The sequence below is a fragment of the Malurus melanocephalus genome, unplaced genomic scaffold (assembly GCF_030028575.1).
Source record: "Malurus melanocephalus ecotype Western Australia unplaced genomic scaffold, MMel_1.1 scaffold_38, whole genome shotgun sequence".
In the NCBI taxonomy this organism is placed as follows: Eukaryota; Metazoa; Chordata; class Aves; order Passeriformes; family Maluridae; genus Malurus; species Malurus melanocephalus.
The window spans coordinates 198,727-226,405 of NW_026623270.1; the positions used below are offsets into that span (position 1 = coordinate 198,727).

General features: G+C 38.9%; 1 protein-coding gene across 1 annotated transcript in view; it reads right to left on the reverse strand.

Moving 5' to 3' along the window:
- The window catches only part of ARHGAP18 (Rho GTPase activating protein 18), a 69,678-nt gene that overhangs the window by 11,324 nt on the left and 30,675 nt on the right, over positions 1-27,679 (reverse strand). The window contains exons 3-12 of the mRNA XM_057364352.1: positions 26,101-26,336; positions 23,333-23,405; positions 17,197-17,366; positions 14,835-15,000; positions 12,077-12,168; positions 9,745-9,822; positions 6,849-7,008; positions 4,147-4,229; positions 2,701-2,907; positions 1,768-1,914 (exon numbers count right to left, since the gene is read on the reverse strand). Coding sequence (XP_057220335.1) covers positions 1,768-1,914; positions 2,701-2,907; positions 4,147-4,229; positions 6,849-7,008; positions 9,745-9,822; positions 12,077-12,168; positions 14,835-15,000; positions 17,197-17,366; positions 23,333-23,405; positions 26,101-26,336 — 1,412 coding nt within the window. The remainder of the gene's footprint in view (positions 1-1,767; positions 1,915-2,700; positions 2,908-4,146; positions 4,230-6,848; positions 7,009-9,744; positions 9,823-12,076; positions 12,169-14,834; positions 15,001-17,196; positions 17,367-23,332; positions 23,406-26,100; positions 26,337-27,679) is intronic.

Here is a 27,679-nt window from a genome sequence, read left to right on the forward strand (position 1 = left end):
GACTTCAGTTCTAGCTCCCCAGTCAATTAGAAAGGCATAATTTACTCTCAAAGACCTCAGCCCTAATTCCCCAGAGGATTAAAAAGACATCTCTTACTCTAAAAGACCAAGAGCACTGAATTATTAAAAAAAAAAAACCAGATATCTGAACTTGCAATAGCATTTACTTCTGTGTGTTTGCTGTTATTTCTAAGTTGAACACAGGATGGCAGCAATAAGTATCATCTCATCATAACTCAGTTGAATTGAATTCAAAGAATTCTTTTCTTATTAGACCAAGAAAAACAAATTCCAGTGCTTAATTAGATTTATTTTACAATTATATGTAAGTCTTTCTGTGAAAAAAATCCTTCATGTAGASAGATATGAAAGTAAGGCAAAGTGATGCCTGGGGAATTAATTAATTTAGGACATTAAAGATATGTATCAAATACTGCATACAAAATGAAGTAGGAAWGCTGAAATATAGGTCTCCAGCAGACTCTGGATACACAGCATTTTCACTTGCCGCATTATATTTCTTTTGGCTTAAAAGCTTAAAAAATGCCTTTACAAGAATATGACAACCCTTTTTTTGGTACCAGTCTCACATACACACACACTTGGTAAGAAAATCAGCCTGCTCAGAGCACTGCATTTCTACCCGTGACCACAAGATGCCTCTACCTCACCAGAATCCTCACTGTGACTCCAACCCACAAGGGGCTGCTTTCACACCACCCGGATACGAGATTTACATACCACCCAAATCTGTTACGTTTTCATTATGTTATCAGAACAAACATATTTGGCATTACCTGTTCGTGTATTTAAACTAACTTTGGAATAATGTAGTTAAAATGCTTTATAATTAAGATACCATACTGTATAGTCTAAAAAGTCTCCAAAAATTGTAATCATAAAAATGATAAACAATTTCAATGCACGAGATGTAGTTTTAAAGTTTTGATGCCAGTGGGAACAGCTCAACTAAAATATTTCTGAACTACAGGAAAAATTGACACTRTAATTGCCACAGGATTTTTGTACTTTAAAGAATGTGTGAATTATGTTATGCTGAAACTGATGCCTCAAAATCAATAATGGGTCTGGTAGAAGCCAATGACCTGAAGGAGRGATACTGAACTGGATTATATAGACTGGGGTAAGTTGGCAGTAGCCATTTGGTCAACAGCTGAGTAAGATGCAGTTTATCAGTTTTTCATGTTTGTTYMATCCTTTGGAGTTTCCTGGGTTTARCAGGTTGTGCATGTTCTACCTAAWGACTGAGACAAAGAGTTCAGTGGTTTTGGARCTCCTGTAGATGGGAGAATTAAATGCTAGATTTGTTTCCAAACATTTTCAAATATCAAATAGTGAAATCTAGGTATTTAGTTGTTAAATAAATGCACTGTCTGCTGTGATTTCCACTGGGCAACACCACATCTCAATATGAGTTCAGAAGTACTGAGTCTTGTCACRAAACTTGCTCTCTCTACAGATGCACACCTAATGCACACTTATTTCAGATGCCCAAATTGAAACAACCCTTGGGATATCATTTTTCAGAATAGAAATATTYTGAAAAATCTGTGAAAACAAACAAAACAACACTACAATCCTCTAAATGTGACATGCCAGTAACCCATAACCTGTGAAATCCACACTAAATTGCTATCTATTGGAATTCTCAGTTAAATAAACATATATATCCCCTCTGCTACATCCATTTTTTCACTAAAAATTATTTTCCTATTAATAAAGCATTTCAGACGTATGTTTCCTTACATCATTAGGAGTCTTCTCCTGTTTCTCATGCTTTTCCCGGTCATATGCCATCTTTTTCAGAAGTTTTTTCATAGCTTTGTCCTTTTTCTCCTTCTTCTGGCTTTCAGTGTTTTGTTTCCTCACTTGGTTAACAATAAACTTCGGAATCTAGATAAATATAGAGAGCAAGCATGAAAAGCTACATAATTTTCTGAAGTAACTTACCAAAACTTAGTAAATGGGCAGATTATCAGGTAGAACTCAAAAATATTGTTTATTTCCATTAATAACTAATGATTCAAATAACATAAAACTCAAACAATTTTAAAACCACTCAGTTTGTGATATAATATTCCATTCAGTAAGTTCTCAGGGGAAGAGAGGTGGAATCATACAGTGTTTTTACTTTTCTCAGCCAAAAAAATCACTTGACACTTAGTGGGTAAAATGGTGATAATTATTTCTCCTCACACGCAGCAAAGGTCAAAATTGTTTCAAGTTGCTGATGGACAACAAACCTCCAACTTGTCCAGCTTATCTAAGCTAGAGCTTTGCTTAAGACCATGACACAACTTCAGGTTTTATCAAAAAATGTTTTATATAATATTAAGTTTGGCCCAGAAGGGCAATGAGTTTAAACACTGTTTCCTGCTAACATCTCTAAGCCAAAAAGAATTGCCCATAGCAATACTGGTAGACCAACTCAAAATATCCCCCAAAGACTTATTTTTTTGAGTTCACATGTAGTACATACMATATTAAAACTTTGACCACCAGAGCTTAACATCAGATGCAATGTTTTTCTTTTACTCCCACAAGTTATCTGTGAGCAAGAGCCCAGCTGGATCGGTCTGATCCTTCTCTAAATCATGGCTGTAACTYGACAGACTTCCCTATTCAGATACCTTGTTGTGAAATTTATCATCCTCTGCCCCACTAAAAACACACACTTACTGTCCAGAGAAGTTTTTGGTACTGAATCATAAAGCGCATGACATTTGCTGTCCCAGCTGCCATAACAAACTCGCTTTGTTCAATRGTCTTTGAGCCAAACCCATGAAACGTGAAAAGGTTCGGGGCCATCACCATCGCAACATTCTTTAATGTCATTTTATTTTTGTCTCGGTGATCAATTACCCTTTGGAGGAATTCAAGCAGTACCTGAAATAAGAGCAGAAATTACAGCTCAACTCTGCATGTGAAAAGTGAAGCACATGCAGAGCTGAAAATGAACATATGAGTGAAATGTGAAGTTRAATATTTTTTTAAAAAAGCTCATTTAAAGCACTCAGTAATAGAAATTTGAATATATTTATTCACAGAATGCTAATTCAAGTTTTGTTTTCTTTAAGTAATGAAGTAAAACATTCTTTTTGGTTTTGTCAGTAACATTTTCAAAAGCATTCTTGTGACTTTGAGGCCCTGCACAGTAAATTTTTTTTTCAAAACCTTTGTTATGTAGGTGCATAAGTAGCATCCCACAGATGCTTGTGAAGACATTACTGTTGGCATTTCTTAAATGGAAAGTGAACACAATAGTGCCAGCTGTCATGGTTATGGAAACATGGAGTGGCTAATTCTGTAAGGTAAGCAACTCACGAGTGAAGCACTGCATTGTGAATGACAGGTAGCCAGTCAGAAACTGGCAATTTTCAATTAATTCAGTTCCAGATATTTGTAGCTCAACTCAGAAGCCTTCTTGACTGCCTCCACACAATAAACAAACCCAAAATAAAGTCTTGTTTGAACAATAAGACCTAATAGGATTTCTGCCTGCAATAGATGATGTTCTGCATCCTACACAAATGCTGCATTCATTCTTGATTTTAACAATTTTAACAGTAAACATATTCTGAAAAAAAACCAATAATAGCTTCGCTAAAAAAGGACAAGTGCCCATTGGAAGAATCCACGTAACAAGCTACAAATAGAAACAGGAAGTATAAATTTCTAGTTTACTGAGAGCAGAAACAAACAGCACAGAGGAAAGTGAGGAATAGAAAATGAAAACCTAAACCCACTTCATAAAAGGAAACTCACATCCCTTGTATTCTAACACTGTTTGCTTTTTGCACTGGAAATAATGACTGCTGCAAAAAAACAGGGAGCCAAACTTCTAAGAGAAAAGGTTGCTCACTGGGAGATTACTATTGCAATATCCTGGAAAAAATTCAAGTCACATTCTTAAAAGTCATTTGGGAGGAATTAGGGCCCTAAGTTGTTTTTTCTTTGCTCCCAAAGTTATGTGAAATATGGGGGAAAAGAAACTAATTACTAGTTTCATCATTAACTTGGAACTGAAAGAAAAAAGAATGCTAAAAAGACAACAGGATTCATTACAGTGGATTCACAGAAACAGGCAAAATATTCAGGCAGGAAAATAGTATTAACAATTCTAACCTTCAGGGTGTCTCTGTTTGCTTCAGGTAGAAGGATAACCAAAAGATTCAAAGCTTGCAGTTGCTGTTTCCTCGTTGGGAGATCTGCCAGTAAAGCACACAGACCTCAGTATTTTGAAATTGTTATTTGTGCTCTTCAAAAAGCACGATTTCAAAGTTGAAACCTCTTGCAAAATGCTGAATGCATACACATGGCTCATTATCATAGTATGACAAAGGACTGGCAGATCCTGGTTTTCTGATACTCATTTCCAAATGTTCTTTTAGAATTCAGTTGTGTGTGACTCAGCAGTCTTTTGGCAATGTTTTCTAGATGCCTTGTGATTTCTTCTTTATTTTGCAACACTCCAAGAAGGAATAGCTAACGGTTCGTCCCTTCCTGCGCCGGTGCCCAACACATGAAAGGGTATATTCAACACTGCTTTCACAGTTTCTCTGGTTGCCTTCACAGTTGCACGATCTCCCAAGTCACCCACACGGAATGAATACCACATGTTACTGAGTAAGGCAGGTCTCCAGCGACATAACCAGCAGCAGCTGCAACGGCGAAGCAGCGCGGATAAAACCAAGAGCAGAGACACTGAACGCGTCTCCACAGCAGAGAGAGAGTGCTGTACCAGATGAGGGGAGCTATAATTAAAGAAAAGTAACGCTGGTCCTGCCTTTTACCCATTGCTCAGTGGTGCATCATTCCCCCAAACTGCACAGTGAGTGCATTCCTACACTCCTCCACCTCCTAGAAGAGCTCCTACGTTCTGGCAGTGGAGAAAGCCCAAACTTTCTCACATTTGTCACTTGTGATAAACTTCTTCCTGTCACGCTTTAGAGGACATGCTCTGGCAACTCTTCTCAGAAGATTCCTAATGCATCAGGCCATACATAAAACAAGAGAGGAAGGAGGTACCTGTACAACATAGTTTTATCACACTATTTGAATATTCAACAGGGYTATTCTCATGCATCCTGCTGGGATTCCAACTGAATTGCTATTTCAAATACATTTCATCCAGATCAACTCAGGAGACACCGCCAAACAAAAGTTTATTGATGAAATTAAAAAAACTCGCACCTTGCTGACTACTTTCTTCCATACTAAWGATTAAGAATTGGAATAAATGAGTGGCAAATTGTACAGCCATTTAAAACATCAAGTAGTGAGAGCAGTGTATCTACCTACAGAAAGACACATATTAAAAACAAGGCTTAAATTCAAAACACCGTATGTCACAATGTTCAAAAAGCAATGAGAATCACTCTTTTCCTAGGAAAGTAAGCCAAAATACAACTGCAAAYCAATTAAAATTCATTACTTAAATCAGGAGTTTGTGTCTGCTCACCTAAGTAACAATTGAATTTTAGTAGCTTACATTACCTAAATTAGCAAATGAAATTGTTCAAATTATGTAGTTTAAATATTTAATACTAACCACACCACTTAGTCACAGTGTCATGAAAAACACTGATTACTGCCCCAAAGATGGTCCTTTTTCTCTGCCACCTAATCAAGAGATACAATTTAAACAATGGAAGGCTATGAAGTGTTATGTCTGTTYTGAAGCAAATCCTGTGGTTCAATGTAGAAAGTGGTTTGGATCCTCGCATCTGAGTAATCCTGGGTAAGTAAAACCACATAAGCCTTCAGACAGCTCAGGAGCACAAGCAGAAACCCTCCTGGCTCCAATCACTCTCCAGTAAATGAAACAACCTTGTGGACCTCTTTGCTGCCAGCACCATCTGAAAGCGTTCTGGCCAGTTTTAACCTGACACTCAGTATTGCAAAATCAACAGCACTGTGCAGCAGGCTAAAGCACCAGCCCCCTCCTCCAACCAACCTAACAGCACTGAAWGGCAGCTCACAGCTGGGAGAATCAATGCTGTCCATGGTTTTTAAGAGTATTTGTCAGTCTCTCTGTCCATGGGAATTCTCTGACCCTGAGTTTAGCTCAGCTGGTTGGAGCACAGTGCTAATAATGGCAAGGTTGATGGCTTGATCCCCACACAGATCATTAATTTAAAAGTTGGACTTGATGGTCCTTGTGGTCCCTTCCAACTCAGAATATTCTGTGATTATGTGAAAGCCCCTSTTAGAAATGAGCCATTGCTCTGCCTGCAGACAAGGAGAATGGCCCTTGCAGTCCTGTGTTGACTGGGGAGTTAATGCATGTGGGTTTTCACTCTGGATTCATTATCACCAAGCCATTCTCTTTGAGTCACAGCTGCTGTCTTCTGTCTTGGTGACCAGTTGGGCAGGAGCACATTTCCACAAGAACTTGCTGACCTCAAGGGACCATAGATGACYAGCAGTGCCAACTATTCTGCTCTAACTTTTCCTTTTATAAATACATAAAAGACCCTAAACAATATCAATTATCATCTGTTGCATTTCCTGGAGAACTGCTTATCTTTGCTGTGGTTTTCTTTTGAAGCAAACACTATTTATAAACTGATACTGTAATATGCATTTTCTGTATAGCCCTTGTATAACTCCTAGCTACTATCAGGAAGTGAAAATATGCTTTCATTGTATGTGTAAGCTATTAAAACAGTTGTTACATGAAAGATGTTATATGCACATTAGCAAAATTATGCCCATCTTTTCTCAGGAGAACTCATATTGTTGGTACTCAATTTGTTTCTCAGTAAAGAGGCATTTWTTTCACAGGTATCAATTCTTTCAGCAGAAACAGAAAGGACAGTACTCACTCTGMACATCTTGGAAAGCTTTGAGATATTCTACAGTGAGGAGTGGCTGAGGCAGTTCACGGATGAAGAGTTTTAAAAGACTTGCTGCATCATGTTGCTTTACGTTTTCCCAGTTGAAAGTCCCTTCATAAAATTTTGCTTCCAGTTCTTGGCAAAGACCCTGAAAGGCAGTAGATACAGAGAGCACCAGTMATACTTGGCTGCTGGAAGTCGTGCAAGCGTTACACACACAGCAATATTTTCCACAAAGAAGSGGGGAGGAAAAGCACATCTGAAATATCACTTAATTCCAGCTGCTGCTGGTCTTTAGCTACAAAAAAGATAAATTTGGAATCCAAAGTACTGCAAGCAAGCACACAGTAATAGGCAGCAGTCAAATAATATGGGAAGAAATCCCATGGGCCTGAGTCAGGGCCATTTGCAATACACAGTAAGAAAGAGATATCATACTCAGGAAYATAAGGGTCATGACTTCCCCTCCATCCAAATATTAAGACTTGTCTGATATACAGAGCAATTCTGAAACTACTACCCAAGGGTGTTGCTGCAACGCATACATGRCCATTTCCATAAACAAATAAGGCAATTATGTGTGTTGACACACAGCTTCTTATCAAAATATACACTAAGGTGAGGCTGGTTCTCTTTTGAAAACACAGGGAATGATTTGTGCAGCCAAATAGCTGAATGTCTTGTCATCCTCAGGGAATTCCATGTTGCTGGGCACACACACAGCTTTGCCCAGCACTGAGTCAAATATGTCCTGTGTGGAAGGGGACTGTCCTGCAAATCATRAGGTTCTGCAGCAGAGTGAACAGCACTGACAGTCTCAGTGGAAGGCTGAAACTCTGGGGTTGGGAAAGGGTGGGACACTGTTGGCAGCAGACATTACCGTGCTACACCTGCCCTGCTCCCATGCAGTGCCACTACTGGGCTGGGACAGATGTACAAATGATAGCACGCTGCAAGGGCCAAGTCCTTCTCAGTTTGCTGCTAAGCATCAGCCCTGATCTCACACCCACTTCATTTATTTCCTAGTCTGGCAGAGTGAGAAGTAACCTCAGTATAGGGCCAGGGGCCCTGAGGCTCCTCTCACCGGTCCCTTCCTTCTTCTACTTCATTTATTCTGGACAGAAAAAGAGCACAGAGACACTGACTTGTTTGGTAAAATATGTGCTGTGCAAAAATATGGCCATAATTATTTATCTGGACAAGAAGGGCACACTGAAGAGAGGATATTAGACACATTTTCAAGATAYCATTCTCATTAAATTTAACTTTGTCCAAATGGAAAATGGATCTATTTCCAAAGAAAATGTGGACACTTAGTTTGATATAAAAGCTGGGTGTTCTCAACTGTCCTCCAGAGAGATCTTCTGTCTCCACTGACAATACTGGAGGTTCAAAGCTGCAACAGTCATAAAACTCAGATGTSTAAAGTCAAGGGGGTATAATTTCCTGATCAGCAAAAATAGCAAGCTTTAGAAACAGAGATGAAAATTCTCCCCCTGAGGCTCATCACCTTCTCCATCCACATTCAAATCAAATCTTTGCAGCAAGTACAATATTAAACATATAGATACAATTATTTTATATGAGAGGCAAAGGCAGAAATTTCAACTATGTGTCCTCATGCTCCAATACTTACATTTTAAAGTAAATGTATTTGACTATGGGGTATATCTAATGCATTTTTAATAATAACAACTCTAAAATCTATAGAATATGATAGCAAAGTATTTTTCTGTGTATTTTTATTAAACTGTATAATGAGGAAAATACTTTTTTWAATTCCAGTTTATGAAAATTAAGGGAAAGCTTCAGTCCTCTAGTGTGATAAATCTCCRGGTTTTTAAAACATTTTCTTTTTGAACAGGAACTTAACATATTCGCTAATAAAACTATTGCTTATTTTAAAGTAGTTCCTGCAAGTAGAGAGGTAAAAAATAAATGAAAGACAACAGTAAATGAGCCACTGCCTGGGAAATTGTATTAAGCCAATAAAATCAAAGAGCAAACAAATAAACAAAATCACTAAGAAATCATTCCAGTYTGCAGAACTGATGGGAAGTTCAAAATAAAGAAAGGAGGAAAATTGAAGAAAAAAATCAGTATCTTAGTTACTGGTAAATAAACACAACCAATTTCCGTAATATTCCCTTCTTTTAGTSGTTTCTAATGAACCAGCAGCTGGACCAAGTTCCACACAACAGAGGCTGGCAGACGTCTTCAGACAGCTGAATCCACTTAAATGGTCCTTTCTGTTTAGAATTTAGGGCCAGTTCAGACCATCTTTTGAACACATTGAGTCTTGGCATGAACCATGCTGTGTATTTAGCTCCCYGCACTAAGGCGAGCGCTGGGAAGAGCCTGCGTGTAATTGGCACTCGCCCTGCGAAGTGTCGCAGCGCACAGACGCGCCTAACAAGAYCTGCTCATAAAAATAAACGTGAGAGGTTCTTCAGTGCACGCTGCCTGCCTTGCCCTGCAACACAGGTTAAGTCTAGCTATTAAAAAAGGCTCACAATGCCAGAGGAAAGCTTCCTCCTGGGGTAGAAAGACTGTATATGAACTGTTTGGATGATTAAGCTGGTTCGGGGAAAAAGCAAAAGGCTGGAAAGCTCCTGCCAAGAATTAATGAGATTTTGGCACAACTGAATTTGAAATGTAGCTTTGACTCTCCTTCAAACTTGAACTCCAGTCTTCCCCCCAGAACTACACTGGGTGAAATCATCATGTCTCTGGCTAATACAATTCAGTTTTCTTTGTAAAGATATTTTGCTTTCTGTTTTTCAAGATTTTCATAACAGTGGGATGCTAAAATACATTTGCATGACAAAATAAAATCAACAAACAGACACATTTCGGGATGTTAATAMCCTATGCAATGTTTTACCTTCACTCTTGTTGCAACTCCTGGTATTCGAAGAAGTCCTTCCGTATCCAGAGTTGTCTCTTCTATCTGGGCAATCAGCTGTCAAACACAAACCAAACTGGCATGAATAAAGATGCCAATTAAAAATTACTGGCACTCAGTTCTCATATATTGGAGCCTTTATGCTTGTATCTCTCTCTCTGTGCATATGTATYTGTGCACACACATATGCAACAAACAGGGCCCAAAGATGGTTTGCAAATGGATTACAGTTGTTGCAGGAGAAAACTTCAATGTGGTTCTTACCTTTTCTTATGAATACTATTAAAGAAGAGTTTGTCTCTTTTATTAAAAAAAAAATTATGGCTTTCACCTCCTTTAAGAACTCCCCTGAAGTTCTTGACTCCCCTGAAGAGCAAAGAATTCTTTCCAGAAATTATCATGGCTTCAAAATGATATCCCRATTACTACCCTTGTTAAAATGTCTCCAAATCAAAATAATTAAGGTAACATTCTCATAAATAMACTAGAGAAGAACTAAGAACTTCTAGGCTTTAAAGAAACCTCTGATTTGCAAATTCTGACAGTCTCCTAACAAACTCAAAGTTTGCAACCCTTCACATGGATAAATTTGCATGYACTGAAAACCCATATGACAATCTTTTTTTCTCTAAAAGATATGCCTAGAAGTATTCACTGAATCAATTCACGGAAGGATGGATTTAAGAGTACTCAAAAGAAATCTGTAAACGTCAAAAGCTGATGACATAATTTCAGCACAAACAGTTCCCACGATGTTTAACTAGGGCAGTGCCTTTGTTACATGCCTTCCTGCACCAGCTCTTGATTAGGAAAAATTGTGCAACACAGTTGCGTTTTCTTCCAGTTGCAGAAATTGAAGGGAGTTTACCTATCATTGTATTAATGTAACAGATAAAGGCCATAAAAAAGATCAGACAGAAAAATTTAGAAAACAGCACAAATGTCACCCGAGTGTATTTAAAAAAAGTGGCCCCATCCAACTCACASTGTACCTGGGTTACACCAGAGCAGTGGCTGCCACTCACATCTGCTGGGCACAAAAACGCTGTGGGCAGTGTGTGACCTGTCACCATCACCACTTCCAGGGAAGGCAAGGACTGGTGGCATGACTGGTGCCCATGATTCTGTCACAGTCACTCACAAGTGTCCCATGGCCACCAGCCACCACCACCAGCCTCCTGCCCCCTCTTCATCTCTATCAGGACTGCTTTGCATGGCTTCATTAGCAGGCCAGAGACTGGAATTACTCAGCAGAAACTTCTGATGAAGATACATGAATTAGTATTACCGTTAGATTTTCCAGTTGGAAAACCCCTGACTAAATGATGTCACTACTTTGAATTTAAATTCCTCAATGAAATAAAGACTAAGTGTGCTCTTATTTTTAATTAAGGAGTTCTCTTGTTACTTTGCTTTGTTTATTTCACTGATAAACAAGGTACATTTATGAACTAACAAAAAAAGCAGAATGAAAAAAATTGTTTTTTCTTGCACTTTATATAAATTCCCCATTCTTGAAAAGCCTCTGCTGCAGAGAACAGGCAGAACAAATGGGAAACTTTCTATTTTCATATTCTCATTTGAAGTAAGACTGTATTCCAAAWGATGTCTGCACCTTGCAAAACGAATGACATCTATAAGCTATTAATGTTTATACAGAACTTTCAATATTGCTAGGATAGCAGAATGATCAATCACTGTTTGCAATTTGATTTCTTAGTTTATAGACAGCATCCTTTACAGAAATGTGTTTTTATGATCCTGAGGAAGTAATTTCTGGCATGAATGACACTGCAGTAGTTTTCAGACCACGATGCAAAACTACTCTGAGATTTCTGTTTCTCAAAAAATAACAATCACATCCACAAACACACTGAAATAGTGGTGATAGATCACTGAGCTTCTGTCAGTGTAAGGACAGGTCCACACACAGTAGTTTCTTTTCTTCTCATGAAATGAGATGTGCTATGTGTGGGCAGTAAATCCAGGGTCTCCATCATTTTTCCAATTATCTCCCCCATTACCAAGACCTCTTAYGAGCCAAAGCACACCCCCACGTACTAACAAGCAACAAGACTTCTGGAAAAGCACCTGCCCTGTGAGTTTATTTCTTTAATTCAAAATAAGTCTGATATACAATGCAAAGCATCACATTTACTCAGTTAGTAAGTAAAGTTGCAAAAAAATGTTACAATAGCTCAGATGCATTAGAGTGTTATAATGAAAACTGCCACAGGAAGCAAATAAACACAGGACAAAATGTTCTGCTGTTGTCATTTACATGTATATAAAAAGTTGACTTCTTATTTACCTTTTGAAAAATCAGTGGGATCTTGGTTCCTGGGACCTTCTTCTGATCCTGTTCCAGTAAAAGTGACAGTGGGACACCAAACAAGCCAGAGTCTGAAGAATAAAGCAAAAGAAACTGAGATATTATCCACATCTTTTTCAGGGCATGTAAAACTGGCATAAACCCACATTTCTAAAGCAGAAAGTCTATTCAACACATTCAGAGATATTGACYTTTTGTTTAAATTGTTTTAATGTCTTTGTCAATCAAGTTATTACAAAATATTCTGGTTAAGAGAATTCATCATCTCTTCCTCAGGAGTCCTCTGTTTTGATTTCAGTTTGCCAACCACACATTCTGCGGCACAGTAAAGCAAATTGCATAAATGAACCATCTGCACAGTTCTGGTTTGCAGAATGGGTGTGATGATGACCCTGCCATGCAGATTCTTTACTCAACACAAGTTTTAGAGTTAAGGGGGAAATGGCATGAGTAAAGTATCCAGAACTTGGTCACTAAAATGAGACAAATACAATTAGCACCCAGAGTTACTCTGAACACTTTTCTCTAGGAGGGTTTAGAAATAACAGCTTTTCAACTCCAATGCTTTTGAATTATAGAGCATTGGCAGTATAGCAAGATAACCAACCCACAGTTGGTTTGGGGTTTTTGTAAAAAGCGAAAGTACAGTTAATTCTTGGTTAGAAAATAACTTTTACAATAGGGCTAAAGCAATTCAATTTTTTTTAAAACAAATTCAGTCACAGTTAATTTAGCCCTGATGAAAAATGAACCTTAGTCTTCACGTAAATGGGACTCTCGTGTTATGGCCCAGTTGAATAGAAGTGAATGACCATTTAAAGAGAGCAATGCTAAAATGACTAACCCAAAGTTTGCTGACACAGAACTTCTCTGTCAGGAGTACTGATAATTGCTGTATGTGCAATTTTTCTGGAACAGCATATAACAATACATGTAGTTAAAAAGTACTGCTTGGTACGATGCCRTGCCAATATTGAACACAGAACAGATGCAATTACTAAAAAAARCTGTCAGCCCTTGAGGAAATATGATATACGTCAAAGAAAAATCAATTTCAGTGTCGAACCAGAAGTTCTTGTATCTCTGTCAGCATAAACGTCTACCTATACAATACAAGGGACTCATACATACAATATCCATACCCCCAAAGCTTTATTATATTGAAGGGATTGTCAATAATAAAAGTTCCCATTGAGATGTGGTTGAAAAAAGAAACTCCAGGAGGTCAATAAAAAGGCTGGGTGCAGCACTGCCCAGAAGAATGATGTTTTCATCATCTTTACATACTCAAGCACAAAGGGGAAAGCGAATAGTCCCACCACTGTATGAATCAATTGGTCAAACAACATTCAGGGGTGAAGAGGTAAGGGTCAGACAGAGCAACAAGGCACTGAAGGCAGTACATTGCAATACCAGATTTGCTTGGCAGAAAAGGTGGCATTATTGTGTATTTCCTACACGTTGCAACAAGTCTAACCTATCTTTTTTACCTTTTAAAAGAGCCTGTAATCAATTCAACATTTTATGAATGYCTGTCATTCAGATAATAATGCTGAGAGTGAAATTCAATAAACAATTAATTTTGTAAGAAGCAGGTAAAACCATGACCCAAAATGCAAGARAAGAAAGTGCTTTGTCTCTGTTTATTAGTGACAGCACGAGCACTTCTGCAAGAACAAAATGCATTCAAGCGATCAAGGTCTTGTAGATGTTTCATGTATGCCTTTTGCATTAAAAAAGCTATTTACGACAACTGTAAAGTGAAAAGCATATTCTGAAGAATCTATTGCACCTTGCTGTGTATCTCTCAATGYTCTCTGTTGCATTCAATTATTTAAAGTGAGCTATTGCACTGTCACATTCACTGAACCTTGACAACAGAGCTTTGGCCAAAGCAGGCTAGTGATTAACTGGTAACACATTTCAAGCTCTTGTAAAGCATTTAGCAGAAGCCAAAAATACAAAAACCAAACAAAGCACTGAAAACCTCTAGCATCCTGAAGCTGTTTTCCATGTTTTCTGTGCTCCCAAGAAAAGCACTGTAATTACACATATACTCCAATGGCTTGCAGAGGAAAATGAAGTGTTGCAGCTGTSTCTGCCTCCCTGCAACAGTTTAAATCTTCCACTTTATATGATGACAGTCAGTGTAAGAACTGCATTACAGCCTAAGCCAACACTGGATGGGAAGGCCTATATGACACAAGAAAGGCTGTGCCAGACAGAATAGGACACAAGTGTCAAAGGTTCCCAGTATCTCCCACCCAGAGCAACAAAAACAAAAAGTCAGGTAGACTAACAGAATAATTTAGATTGAAAAAGAYCTTTAAGATTATTTAGTCCAACAGTGAAAGTAGACCAGCACCCACCTTCAAGAAATCAGGAATATACCCACAAAGAGCATATGCACATGTTCTTCGGGAATAAATCAACATACACAAACTTCTGTGAAGCAATTCTTGTTACATGAAATGCTACTAAGATTGTTTCCCCTCACTCCTTTATCTGCTCAGTGACTGTCTTGAGTTTTAACTATAGACAAAAATCTGGAGATATTTTGCCACTGAGCTTGTTTAAAACTTTCCTTGAGTTAAGGTGTAAAATTAAACATTGCTCAGGACCTACGTTACTGTTTTTACATTATATATAAATTTTCTGCTGGAAAATCATAAAGAACAGGGTGCATTTGTTGGATTAAACAGATTCAATTGGTTTGGAATACAAAACACCAACTTACCTTTGGTTTTCATTTTTACAGCTTTYTGCTGCTTGAATTCTGTCCCAAGTATGTCATAGAGGGCAGTTAATTCAATCAGTGCTAAAGAATAAACTTTCTTCATGTCCTGAGGAGCTAGGTCACCRATCTTTGTGGTACCTGTTTTGTCCTTTGGCAGTCTGAAATTCTAAAAGCAGAGATTTGCAGCATGGTGATTAATCCAAGTCATGACCAATTACTTAGCTCAAAGGTTGGCTTCCTTCAGGGTACAACCTTTCATCAMGAAGCCTGCTGTTACTGACTAAATCATGGGAGAATCCCCCAAACAGGTTAAAAAGCAGAAGATCTTAAAATAATRAGAAGATTTAGGTTCCCAGTGATTCCTGGAGGTCACCTAATTCAGCTGCTGCTCAAAGCAAGGCTAAATTCAAAGTCTGATCAGATTGCTTGTTGTGCTGTTCAAACGAATTTTGAAAATTCGCCATAACCCATGCAGAAACTCGTTTCAGTGCGGAACATGGGGACTTTCTCAACTTTGCAAAACAAAATTTCCCCATTAGTCACTTGTGTCCTTTAATTCTTGCCCTTTTTCTTGGCACCCCCAAAAAGAGTCTGCATTTGTCCTGCTCACAATCACCTACTTTCCACCTTCTGCATCCTTTGCCAGTTGACAGTGGTGGAAATGGCCGTCCACAAACAATCCTATGCATGTGCAATAAGGATAGAAATCCCTTTGCATTTGTGCACACAAAATATCTGGCTGCCACAATAATAAAATAAAGGGGTTTTCTTCTTGGGGACGAGGGACACTTAATTATGGCTCATTTCCACTGCACAAGATACTCAGAGGCTGCAGTCAGGGACCAATACAAGGTTTATAGGGTGAGGGAGAGAGATTCTTTCTTTCAGGAAAAGTCCCTTTCCCTCACCCTTATTTGAAAGGGTAAGGGAGAGGGACTTCCMAACTCATTGAGCTTTCTAACTCCATCTCTCACCAGCAGGTTTCTATGTACCCATRACTCAAAACAGGAAGGTTAACAAGACTTTCTTCCACGTGAAAAGACATATTACACTCCCGAATTTTTTCTTATCCTGTACAAACCCAATAATGGCACAGATGAATTGCTGATTATGGTACCTGACTACAAGGGCACATACCAAAGCATAAACATAATTTACAAATGGTAGATATGTAGTCAGTTCCCCACCATTAGCTTTCATTTACTTGCACAAACATGTTCGTTTAAAAATAGCTGCCAATGATGAAGGTGCAACCAATCAATTGTAGCTTTGAACAGGTAACTCCCTTTCCGTCACTTTGCAGTTCCTTTTGTAACTGAAGAAGAAATCCCACAGCCATGTCTTTGAGCAATCCTTCACAAACCCAGCCAGAAGCARAGCTAATGTATGAAATATGCACATATATATGCATATATCCAAGAGTTAGAGCATAGCCTTTATCTCCTTGTTATAGGCTGCATTAGAGAAACATGACTCAAACACTTTAGAAMCCATCTCTAAATATCCATTWAAGTCTGGTTTATAATGTTTAAACTAGGATACACAGGTTAATTACTACTTGAAGAATTGCATATGTCCTTATCTAAATTAAGTGTCTGAAGAACTGGGAAACATGAATTCAGAAACTGTGTTTACCCAGACATGTGTGCATATAGAGTCAGAAAAAAAAAATCAAAAAGGATGATTTTCACACCAGTCATTAGTTCACAGGTCATATGTAACTGCATGTTCATGGACTTAGGCAGAAAGAGATCCTCAGATATTTCTGAGGATTGACAACCAAATCCCTTGGAGGTTTTCTTTTTTATTTATATGGATTAATTCAGTAACAGCCTTTTAAAATTAAGAGTTGGAAAGAAAACTGAGTTTAAATTAATCCTTAATTTCCTGCCTTTTGACTTCAGACCTCCAACTTCTAAACACAATTCTAAACACAATGAACTCTTCATCTCATCCCTCACCTACCTGCACACAAGGTTTCTACAGGCATCCACCAACCCTTTTAAAATTACAACAGAGTTTATTCTTAGAGGCAAAGCATCTCACCTCAGATAACAGGAGAAGGGGTGGCAAACAAAGCAAGACACAGTTTATGTACAACTACCACTATACCACCATTCCAGCTTAATATTACCAGTTCATTATTGCTTACATATAGAGTGCATTTTGTCAGAAACACAGGTACATAAATAGGCATAAATGTAGCWATTTTCATGTTATTGAGCATAAAATTCCCAAAAATTAGATACCTTGAGAAGCTCTGTCTCTACAAAGCTTCTAAGACTAATTCCCTATCAGATAAATTTCACCCAAACAGTACCTCTAGTTAAAAAAAAAAGGGGAATAAATAAGAAACACCTACCGGGAGAAGAGTGTCACTCCCTCCACCTTTGCACATTTTGCCTACTGAGCTGTCTTTGAGATTAGCTGCCTGTTCTGCAAATGATATCTCCAAATTGATGTCAGTGTCTGAAGATGGCATGTCTTCAAGTAGGCTCTTCTGCTCATCTGTTCCAAGACTGAACTTTGGACCTGTGGTGAAAACACCATAAAAGAAAAAGCTAAAAATCAACAGCAGCACAAYTGAGCACCACTCAGTGCATAAGAGTAAGTTTTAAACCAAGTAGAAGTAAATCCTGTGTAAGCAGTGGACTTTCTGGTTGTAAAGTCACTATTTTCTGTATTTTTTGTATCAGTTGTAGCTACTGAAAAGGGTTCAGTTTTGCAGGTTTTCTTCAACAATTTTGCCAAGGCAGGAGATTTTCTCACCTATTTACCTATACTGAAAAGGGTTCAGCTTTGTAGGCTTTCTTCTTCGATTTTGCCAAGGCATGAGGTTTTCTCTCCTATTTACCTATTATGAAAAGATAGAGCAATCCACCTCAAACAAACAGCAGACTCCCAGAATCTTGCAGAGCCAAAGAGCTTTGGCATCAGAAGTTTCTTGCCGTCAAACACTCTCCAGCCTGAAAGACTGTAACATCYTACAAACAAATCAGCAAATTTTTCTGCTGACAAAATTTGAAAAGCAAGAGAATGTGTCCTCTGTGATCCAAAGCATTAACATCTGAGAATAATAGGGAGTACACAGATCATATATTTCTTCCATCATTCCTGTTCTCACCTCAGCCTGAGGAGTCTGGATTCCTCAAAATTGTTTGGGCATGCTTCCATGACATAGGGAAGGGCTAAGTACACAACAATGGCCTTACTTCTCCTTCTTTGTTCCTTAAGCAAATCAAACACCAGACAAATATAGAACATTTTTTGTTACAGGAATAAAGAATCAAAAAAAAAAGGAGAGGCAGTTCTGCTTTTAGAAAAATGAGTTTCCCAATTTCACAGCAAATCAACCACTGYTTTTAGTCTGAAGTTAAAATATATCGCAAAAGAAACAAGAGGAAAATTAGATTGCAAAAAACACTAATACAAAGCATCAAAGCCTAAGGAAGTTTTCAGTCTCTCCACCATCTCTCTAATGATGGTGTATCCAAAAATATACATCAAGGACTAGGTTCCCTGTACAAGACATTACTTGTTCCTTGTACAGAATCACAGAAGGTTTCCAGGCTTCAGTACTACAAAAAAGTAAAGTCACAGAATCATTTTGGTTGGAAAACACGTTTGAGATCATGGAGCCCAACCTATGACCAAACACCACTATGTCAACTACACCACRGCATTGCCCAGTCTTTCCTTAAATGCCTCCAGGGACTCCACAATCTCCCTGGGCAGTCCACTCAAATATCTGATCAGCCCTTCTGTGAAGAACTTCTCCTTAATATCCAACCTAAACCTCTCCTGGCATGGCTTGAGGCCATTTCCTCTTGTCCTGTCACTGGCTGCCTGGGAGAAGAGGAAGAGGCCACATGGCTACACCCTCCTTTCCAGGCAGTGGTACAGAGTGGTAAGATTCCCCTGAGCCTCTTTTTGTCCAGGCCAAACAACCTCAGCTCCCTCAGCCTCTCCTCATAAAATTTATGCTGCAGACCTTTCACCAGCTCTGTTATCCTCCTCTGGACATGTTCCAGCCCCTAAATGTCCTTCCTGAACTGAGGGGCTCAGAACTGGACACAGAACTTGACGTGTAGCCTCCCCAGTACTGAGTACAGAGGAAGAATCACTTCCCCAGTCCTGGGACCATGATTCTGCCACTGGCACCTACTCAGAGGTGACTGCAGCCTGTTCAAAGCTAGTGCACCACAAGTGCAGGAAAAGTGGATGGAAATGGGCATGAGTTGAGAAGGAGAACCATGAGCAGTGAATGTTTCAGAGTCAGAATGTTGTATAACATCATAAACTAATTCTTCGATGCTGCTGCAGGAAATTTTTGTTTCGTCTGGACTAACTGCTCTGAGCCAAAACAGAAACCAGTTCCCAGGAAATAGTTACAAGTACAGCAAAAGCTGATCCTGAGGCAGGGGGAGGCCTGCAGATGGGCTGATTAAGAGGAGTCAGGGAAGTGCTGCTCTCCACTGATAGCATCAGCAGTCTGTAAAAGAACTGAGCTGCACGCATGCAAATCCTAACACCACATAAAGCAGGAAGTTTGAAAAAAATCACACCAACTTGACAATTTTTCTAAATTATATCTGTATCTCATTGAAAAACACAAAACTAAGACTATTCTCTGAMATTCTTTAGAGCAAGTCCTGAAAATAACCTCAGTTACCCAGGGCCACAGTCAGGGGACCTGACAGACAAGCAAATGGCTGAAGCCACCACAGCCACTCTCTGGTAAGGCTCAGTGCTTCACACAACCACTCCCATGTCAAAGTAYTTACCTAAGCTGAGACCCTTTCAGAGAGGGAAGGTGGATTTGAGTTAATACTTTGACTCTACTTACAACCAAGCAATGCTGTGAGAAGTAGAATAAAACATTTCTAAATTTTGCTGGTTGTGTGTGCTACTCATCACTTGCTTTTTCCAGAGTGGCTTCTGCTCACTTTCCACAGACCCCAAAATGCCTAGGGCATACACTAAAGATTAAGCTGATCTTGAAACTAGAGCTGCTCCTTTTGGTAAAGGGATATCCGAGTCCTCATAGGCAAACATATCTAAGGTCAAATTCATCTCTGACTGTGATCCTTGGCCTCCCTGTGTATAGATCCATACATATCATATAAACTGYTTAATGCATCCAAACTGAATGAAGACAGTTTCCTGTTCTCCCAAAACTGTTGTCATGCTAATGTGGCCTATACCTGACCTACATACCTCCTACCAGCCCAGGAGGGATCTGATGTTAACAAACAAAAAAGCAGTAGCTCCTATTTCAGTCCTCTGGTCATACCAAGGTGTCATGTAAAGCAGATGTCTCAGTAATGCTCTGCACATTTTAAAGGTTCTGGAAATGCTGCTGTTGTGGGGAGTTTCTTCTCAGTTGCCTTGCTCCTATTGTTGTACATTCCTGAACTAGGCAGCAGCTGTAAGAGGAAGTAGCCTTGGTGTTCTGCCAAGCTGCCAACTACAYGCAGTATTTAATGAGAGAAATGCAAATGTGATACCGAAACATGTAAATATTGTCTATGAGGAAGTGGAAACCATATTTTACATGMGTTCTGTACACTTTCCTTAGTTCACAGAGCTATTAAAAGATCACATAAAATGATGTGAAKAAAACAAGGAAACATTGCAAATGCCAACCATGCTATAACTTWAGTTTTGCTAGAGAATCTTGAGAATAGACCAATGGAGCTAATCTGACAGACCTTAATTTACAATTGGAAAGGCAGAATGATTTTTTCTCTTTGACTGACAAAGCATTTTGCTAAAATGCTAGTTYATAGATGGTTATAAATTGAAAACAAAAAACTCTGTAATCTTTTCACTGACACTATTACTTCAGCAATAGGTTTCTCATTTATCATGCAAAATGAAAAGCAAAAACAAACTCTTTAATTAAAAACCACRACCACATTTCAGTTTTTTTTCCCTATCAAGAAACAAACATTATTGCTCTTTATCCTCATATTACACACAATTCCTTCATCCACTCTAGATTGTTAGGCTTTGAAACTGCCCTTATACAGAGGTCTTATCTATTATTCTTCCCCTGTAGCTAATCCTATGTTCAGAAAGACAACTGTAGTCATAGTAAACTGACTTCTGCTGCTCCCCTATTTAAGCTAATAAGTAATTAGCTTTTCATATGTTTTATTATTTCCTTTTAGTTTTGAGAGGTCTCAACCAACACAATTATTTACTCCTTTTCACAGGATTCCAAAAAAATTACTTTTTTCCTCTGTATGCACTGAACATATTGCTAGCTTTGCAGGCCTTTGGTGAGTGTTATGGATTGTTAAAATCATAATGCCTTTTGAGAGCTTAATTTATGATTCTGAATTTTTGTTTCCTGTAGCCATACTCCATACCTACAGGAAAGAAAGGCACTTACTATTCTGTGAGTTTGCATATACTATTTAGTCAAGRAAGAAGGTTGGACAGGTAAAAAAGGAGAAGTGATCACAGGTTCACACAGCCCAGGTGTGCTCTAAGGGCAAACCACTAACATCTAGAGTCTGGCAGAAGCACTTGGGAATGCAGTATTCAAATATCACATTAGGAACAGTCATCACCTTTGAAGTATGAACAAGAAGAGTTTTTTACCAGAACAATTTTAAGATGTCTCAATTTAAGYTTTTTGTAATAATGTCTGAGACTATGTTCATATTCTTCCAGGTAGAACTGGGACTACTTCTGTGTCAATGAGGGTTTCTATTTTTAAAAAAATGTCCTTGGATTTGGATTTCATAAATATTTCATATCTCTGAAGTATCAGACACTGTTTACTTCTTGCCTGAAATTCATTCACTGTTTGTATAACACTAATTTGCTCATCATTCTGGAGGAAAGATCACAGCAYAGCACTGAAACAGGTGTGGTGCTTTTAACGCCACCAAACTTCCATGGTTTGACTGCAAATTGAACTGATTTTTCCTTCCTTCTCCAATCCTGGGATCAGAGCCCACTGTAGCATGTTGACTAGAGCAGGAGTGTATCAGGATGTAAGCAGACTGCATTTACCATCCCCATCACAATCTGTGCTGAGGAGAGCTACCATATGGGATTTGCCTTTCAGAACTTCCCATTTCTGAAGAGTTCATCAGGGCCACAGGGAAAAAAAAAAGAACCAGATGTGATAAAAACTCAGTAATAATTGCTTGGTAATTTTCCAGCTCTGAATCCTAYAGTGAAGTTTATTGACACAAGCACCAGGCATCTCTTCCTTCCCTTGTGCTGAACCAGCAGTCTGGCAGTCCTCCCAATTTTTTTTTCTGCTCTTATTGGAGTGAGGTATGCTGGGAGGGCAGGAGGGAAATACACAGGTCTGGAAACACACACAGATACAGTGTTACTCAGGGCTGGTTTATATTCACGTCTCCCACTTCAACTTCGATGCACATTCTGTATTGTCCATTACTGTTTTCCAAGTCTAATTCTAAATTAACAATTTTTTCAAAAATGCTACTGCTACAGAATTCTAGAACTGAAGCAGAACTTTATTTGGTGGCTTAATTACAGCTAACTAACTTGCACTAGGTAACTTKATCTGCCTGCTTAATGTGGGYATAGGGTTCAGYGTAACAYCCATATACTATCCARTCCCCCAGAAAGTAAAAAAGGCAATATACAAACAAAGCAGAGTAACAGTGCAGCATCTTAAAGCTTAAATGRCTGCAGGTAAATAACCTGATCTTTACAGGAGTGGGTATGGTGGTATCRCAGACATAGTGCAACCCTTACTTTGAAAACACCTAACCTGAGGCAGGACAGCCACCCTTCTATTATTGGACCTGAAGAACAGCAGAAAGCTCTGTCAAAGTCTTTCATGAAAATGCATGCCCTCAAAACAGAAACTATGGAATCAGCTAAGGACTTCTGTGATGCATTATCCTGGCAGTGAGAGGAAAGAGTGCTCCATGGGCACTGCACCTCTCGTATGATCACACACCACTGAACACAACCTCTACACACARAATGCTATTTCATTTCCATTTTCCTTGAAAAAGTAAACAATTTTTTTTTTCTTTAATATCTGTTTTTCTTCTAATTTGAGCTACAGCTATATAGCCAGTTCTCACAGTTTTTTTTGATGCTTATAGTCCAGTCCTCTTTTTTTTTTGCTTATAGTCCATTTGGTTTTATTCTTTTGTATGCATTGATGAGTTTGTGCATAGGCCTACATTTCCTGTACTGTAGAGCAGAGATAGACCAGAAGGGATAAATTAAGGATCATAAACCATGAGAGAMGACATCTCACAGATAGCTTAAGATGGTCTCTAATAATAAACAGGGTTTCTCAGGTGGCTCAGAGAATACTACTTCAAGGCACACTTAAAATTTTACATAGCAACAATGCAGTACAGAACAGGTTTCTCATTATAATTTATTTTGCTGAAAAGTTACTAAAATATGGACCCATGTAGTAGCTTGTGTAGATGAACATATACAAACCAAAAGAACAACAAATAAAACAGAGAGTAATTTGGCATTACCTTTTGTTYCATCATGTGTCTCACTTTTGTTTTCAGTTGTTCTCACAGTTGAAGGTTCACTTCCATCACAGACCTAAGAAAGGAACAATAAATATGCATGCCTAGAAAAACCTAGGGCATAGTTGCAGAAACTCCTTTGACTCTGTGCAGGATTACAGCACACACTCCTGCAATTCGGGTATGCAAAAGTACATCCTGTGTTTCAGCAGAAAACCCCTGCCCAAAGGCTAAGGGGATCTGAAAAATAGGTAATTAAAAGAGTAATAATTAAGTCAATTCTTCCTCTTCCTAGAAGGCTAAGCAGATGAAGGACTTTATTTTCCAGAGTGGGAAAGAATAAGAAAATTAAGTCTGACCTGAAGCCGTGGTTTGCACYGGAAAAGATACGGAAAGGCAGTCTGGAGGAGACATTTTGACTAACTCAGACCAAATTCCTTWCTCTTGAAAAAGCTGACATGGTTCCCCTAGAGAGCAATCCCATCCCTTTTACAGGGCAGCCTGGCATTAATATCCATGCTTACAGCTTAGATTTCTAACAGCAAAACCAGGACACTTTCAAGAGATGAAAAAGGACAAAGGAATTGAACCATCCTCTCCTTTCTACAATGCTGCCCTACCCACTCTCAAGATGTGACACATTCTGTGAACTGGATGACACCTGCTATACACAAAAATATTTCAGAACATGTAGAAAATCCATGCCCATACATAGGGATATACATATATACATTTTTACCTACATACCATTTTCATTCTCTTTTTGGCAACTCAAATTAACAATGAATGTTTAGCACTCTGTATTTCTAATTRTATTTTACTCAAGCAATTTATAACTCCATACTTACTGTGAAGACAAATTCAAGTTTTAATGATTTATCCTATTGAATATACAATATATATATTCACTTCTCTTTTTTTTTTAAATCAGGGATCTGGAGAGGAGGAAGAAGTTAGCACGACTGCCCAGAAAATTATATCTGTTTCACAAAGCAGCAGAAGCAGACTGGAAAGCTGTCAAGGTACCAAAAGTCTTGCTTCTCTTYGGGAATATGGCAGGAAATTTAGGAGAAACATCAACACAATTGTGTTGATACAAAACATCAACAYTATTGTTTTACCTTTCCTCCTGCTTTCCTCCAGATGAAGGGAGGTTACAGGATTTTTGGAGGCTATTATTAAACTGGAATGACTTCATACAGCTGCAGGTGGCTTCAGTACTCTTTTGTTATATAAAAAGCTTTCTAATGATGGGACAGTAACACAGCACTGAGACAAGTTACCTAGGAAGGCAGTGGAGGATACTTCACTACAGGCTTTTGTGACAGATTAGATGTGTAACTACAAGCAATGATTTCTGAATAATTATCTTCCTTTGGAGAAAGGAATGAAGTAAAGGTCTGAGGATCTATACTTGTATTACTTTATTTCTGTCAAGGAGACAGGTTTGGAATTGTTATTTTCTAAATATTTCCATATTTAATAAATATTTTAACCATCTGTTTTATACATCTTAAATGCCTACAATTATTTGTCTGTTTGCATTACTTCTCAGTGGTGTCTTCAATATCAAAACATGTTGTTTAAGAGTAACAAAAATCTACCAAACACCATGACATAGAATTTTCAAACATTACAGTGTGAAGCTTACGTACAGGAACATGAATATTTCTTGTGCTTTGCTGAAATAACACACTCACAAGAGAAATTGCACTGCTTTAAGCTACATGATATTTTACCTAAATTGCTCTGCTATTAGATCTTGTAATTTCCAGGTAGAGTCAATTACAAATCAGATCCCAGAAAGCTTTTATGGAGTTAATATCTCTTCTGCAACCACAGGCAAAGCAGAACAGTGAARGGGAAGTTGTGCCTCCAGAATATACCACTTCCCCCACTACACTTCACTTCAACTGAGTTTAAAAGGAGTTGCTGAAGGAGAGGAAGCTGTTGAGGGAAGGAGGAAGTTAAACCCCCTCAAAATTCACTGTMCTTTCCATCACCACAACCACGGCACTGATGGCAGTGTCAGCAGCGAGAACAAGGGACAGAGCAGAGGTCAGGTAATCCAGTCACKAACTTCCATCAGGTCTCATTCTCATGGCTGAACATCTCAGAGTTCTGAGGGAGCAGGCAGGACACATACCCTTCTCCATGGAAAAGGAATTCTAATCATAGTCTCCATTTCCCTCCTTCCTCTTTCCTGTATATGGGAGAGGAATTCTCTTCAATATCCCATGACGGGAAACTGGGACCCTTTGGAGCTGTCAGAGCAACTTCCCACACACAGTTTAACACACACACAAGCCCTGGGAACTAGTATGGGTTTTAAGACTCCAGCTGATAGGCACAAAGCCCTAGCCCAAACCAAGGAGGTAAGGTTGATGTCTCTTTTCCCCCYCTTTTTCTAAAAACAGACAAACAAACAAACAAAAGCACCAGTAAGAGGTAACCATTCAAAGTTAAAAGTGGGCTTTTCATAGCTCTTTGGGTGATTGCTGTCATGAGTTTTGCATCTGTGTGAACATTAATTCAGATTAATATCTTGACCACAGAGAGATTGTTCTATTCATCATCTTTAAGATGAAGCCAATATACATACTCTTATAAATACTAAAATTTAGTGAAACATTTCCACGGAAATCAGTGAAAACTCTGACGCAGATCTTCTGGAAATATCCCTTCTGAATGCCACTCTGCTCTCCCCCTATCCTTACATGTCCCTCTYTTCACTCTGCCAGAATCAAACCAAACAACAGACAGGAACTCACTTTTCCCTTTGAGTCATTTTGTAGCCTGAAGATATCTCTGACATCAGGAATCTGGTGCTGTTTGTTTTTTTTCCTCATGGTTTGTGTGACAGTCTCTACTCGCTTTTCCACCGCAGCTTTCTGGGTTCGGGTCAGTGTGGACAAAAACACCATRCTTTCCAGGGAGTCTCCAGAGCTCTCTCCAAACAGATTTGACAGACCTGCCTCCTTCAGCCAYTCTTCTTCCAGTTCTCCCTCTGAGCAAGTCAAACAGAAAAAGGCATAAACATTGGCTTTTCACCCCTGCCAAGCACACTGGATGTTAATGGCATGATACAGTTAGTATAATTCACAGAAAAGTATTAAGGCGATACACAATTAAGAATTACTTACACTGTCATGACTTGGAAAAAAGCTATTGTTTCTAAAGAGCCTCAAAAGGTTTAATAAATGACATCAAAGCTTTTAAAGTAGTTAATCCTATACAGATTGCTGTGTGGCAATCTTTATAATAATCTACAGCACTTCCATTAAAATCATACACCATTTTATAAATGTACYTAGATAAAAATGTGTATGGGTAAGTCTGAAAGCCAGATCATTGCTGCTTCGTTGATTTTTAGTTCGATACTCAATCTTTTTAGCTCCCTTACTGACATGGTTCTGCCCACTTTTCTTGATACATTAATCCTATAGCMCTCCACTAGCTCAATTTAATGAAGGGCAAACCAGCCTACAGGAGTCACCTTAATACTATTTTTTCATCAGTTCTTATGACATGGTCTCCAGCCTGCTGACAGCCACAAAACAATTTTTGTTTTAGTCTTAGAGCTGATAAAATATCCCTTATTGACAGATCACTGCACATGAAAGAGGAGAAAGCTATTAAATATTGTCACTGATGGCAAAAACGTCTGAAATCTGTATCTCCCTAATGATATTTTCTATAAAACACCAAGTTCTGTCTGTGGCAGCTGAGGTTGTGCTGAATGCCAACAACCCTCACAAATGTTCAAGCAATATTTCCATTTATCAGATATCTAAAAATTCTCCAAAGACGGCAYGTCAACTTCACTATTGATTGCATTTTACCACTATGTCCAGTGCATGTCCAAGTGGGCACCCTAATATTAACAGCATCCAGAAAAAAACAGACAAAATTTAAGCATGAATTTTGCTATGACTGTGCAGCCAAATGCTGAGCCTCTGACGAGACTCTCAGGTTTTGTTACCTGGGCTGGAAAGAAGGGCTACAGTCCAGAGCAGCTGTGAGCAAGGTTGTCTCCTCCCTCCCCTGCCTTGCCTTTGCACAGYCCAGTTTCAGGCCAGCCCCTGCCCGTTCAGCCCTATCAGCAGCATCCCACAGGAATACTCATGCGCAGGAGAGGTGCTGCACGAGGTGTGGGGCACACAAACGTGCTCGAGATGAGAACTCAGCTGCGCTGACCCACTCAGGCTTCACCCCAGAGCCAGCTGCAGTAACCCAGGGAACAAGGCTGCACATGAAACCAATGGGAACGGTGGGGCTGGGGGTGCAGAGCCTACAGGCACAGCCACATCTGTGAGCTGCAGTAGGAGAAGAGGCTCATGCACTGCACAA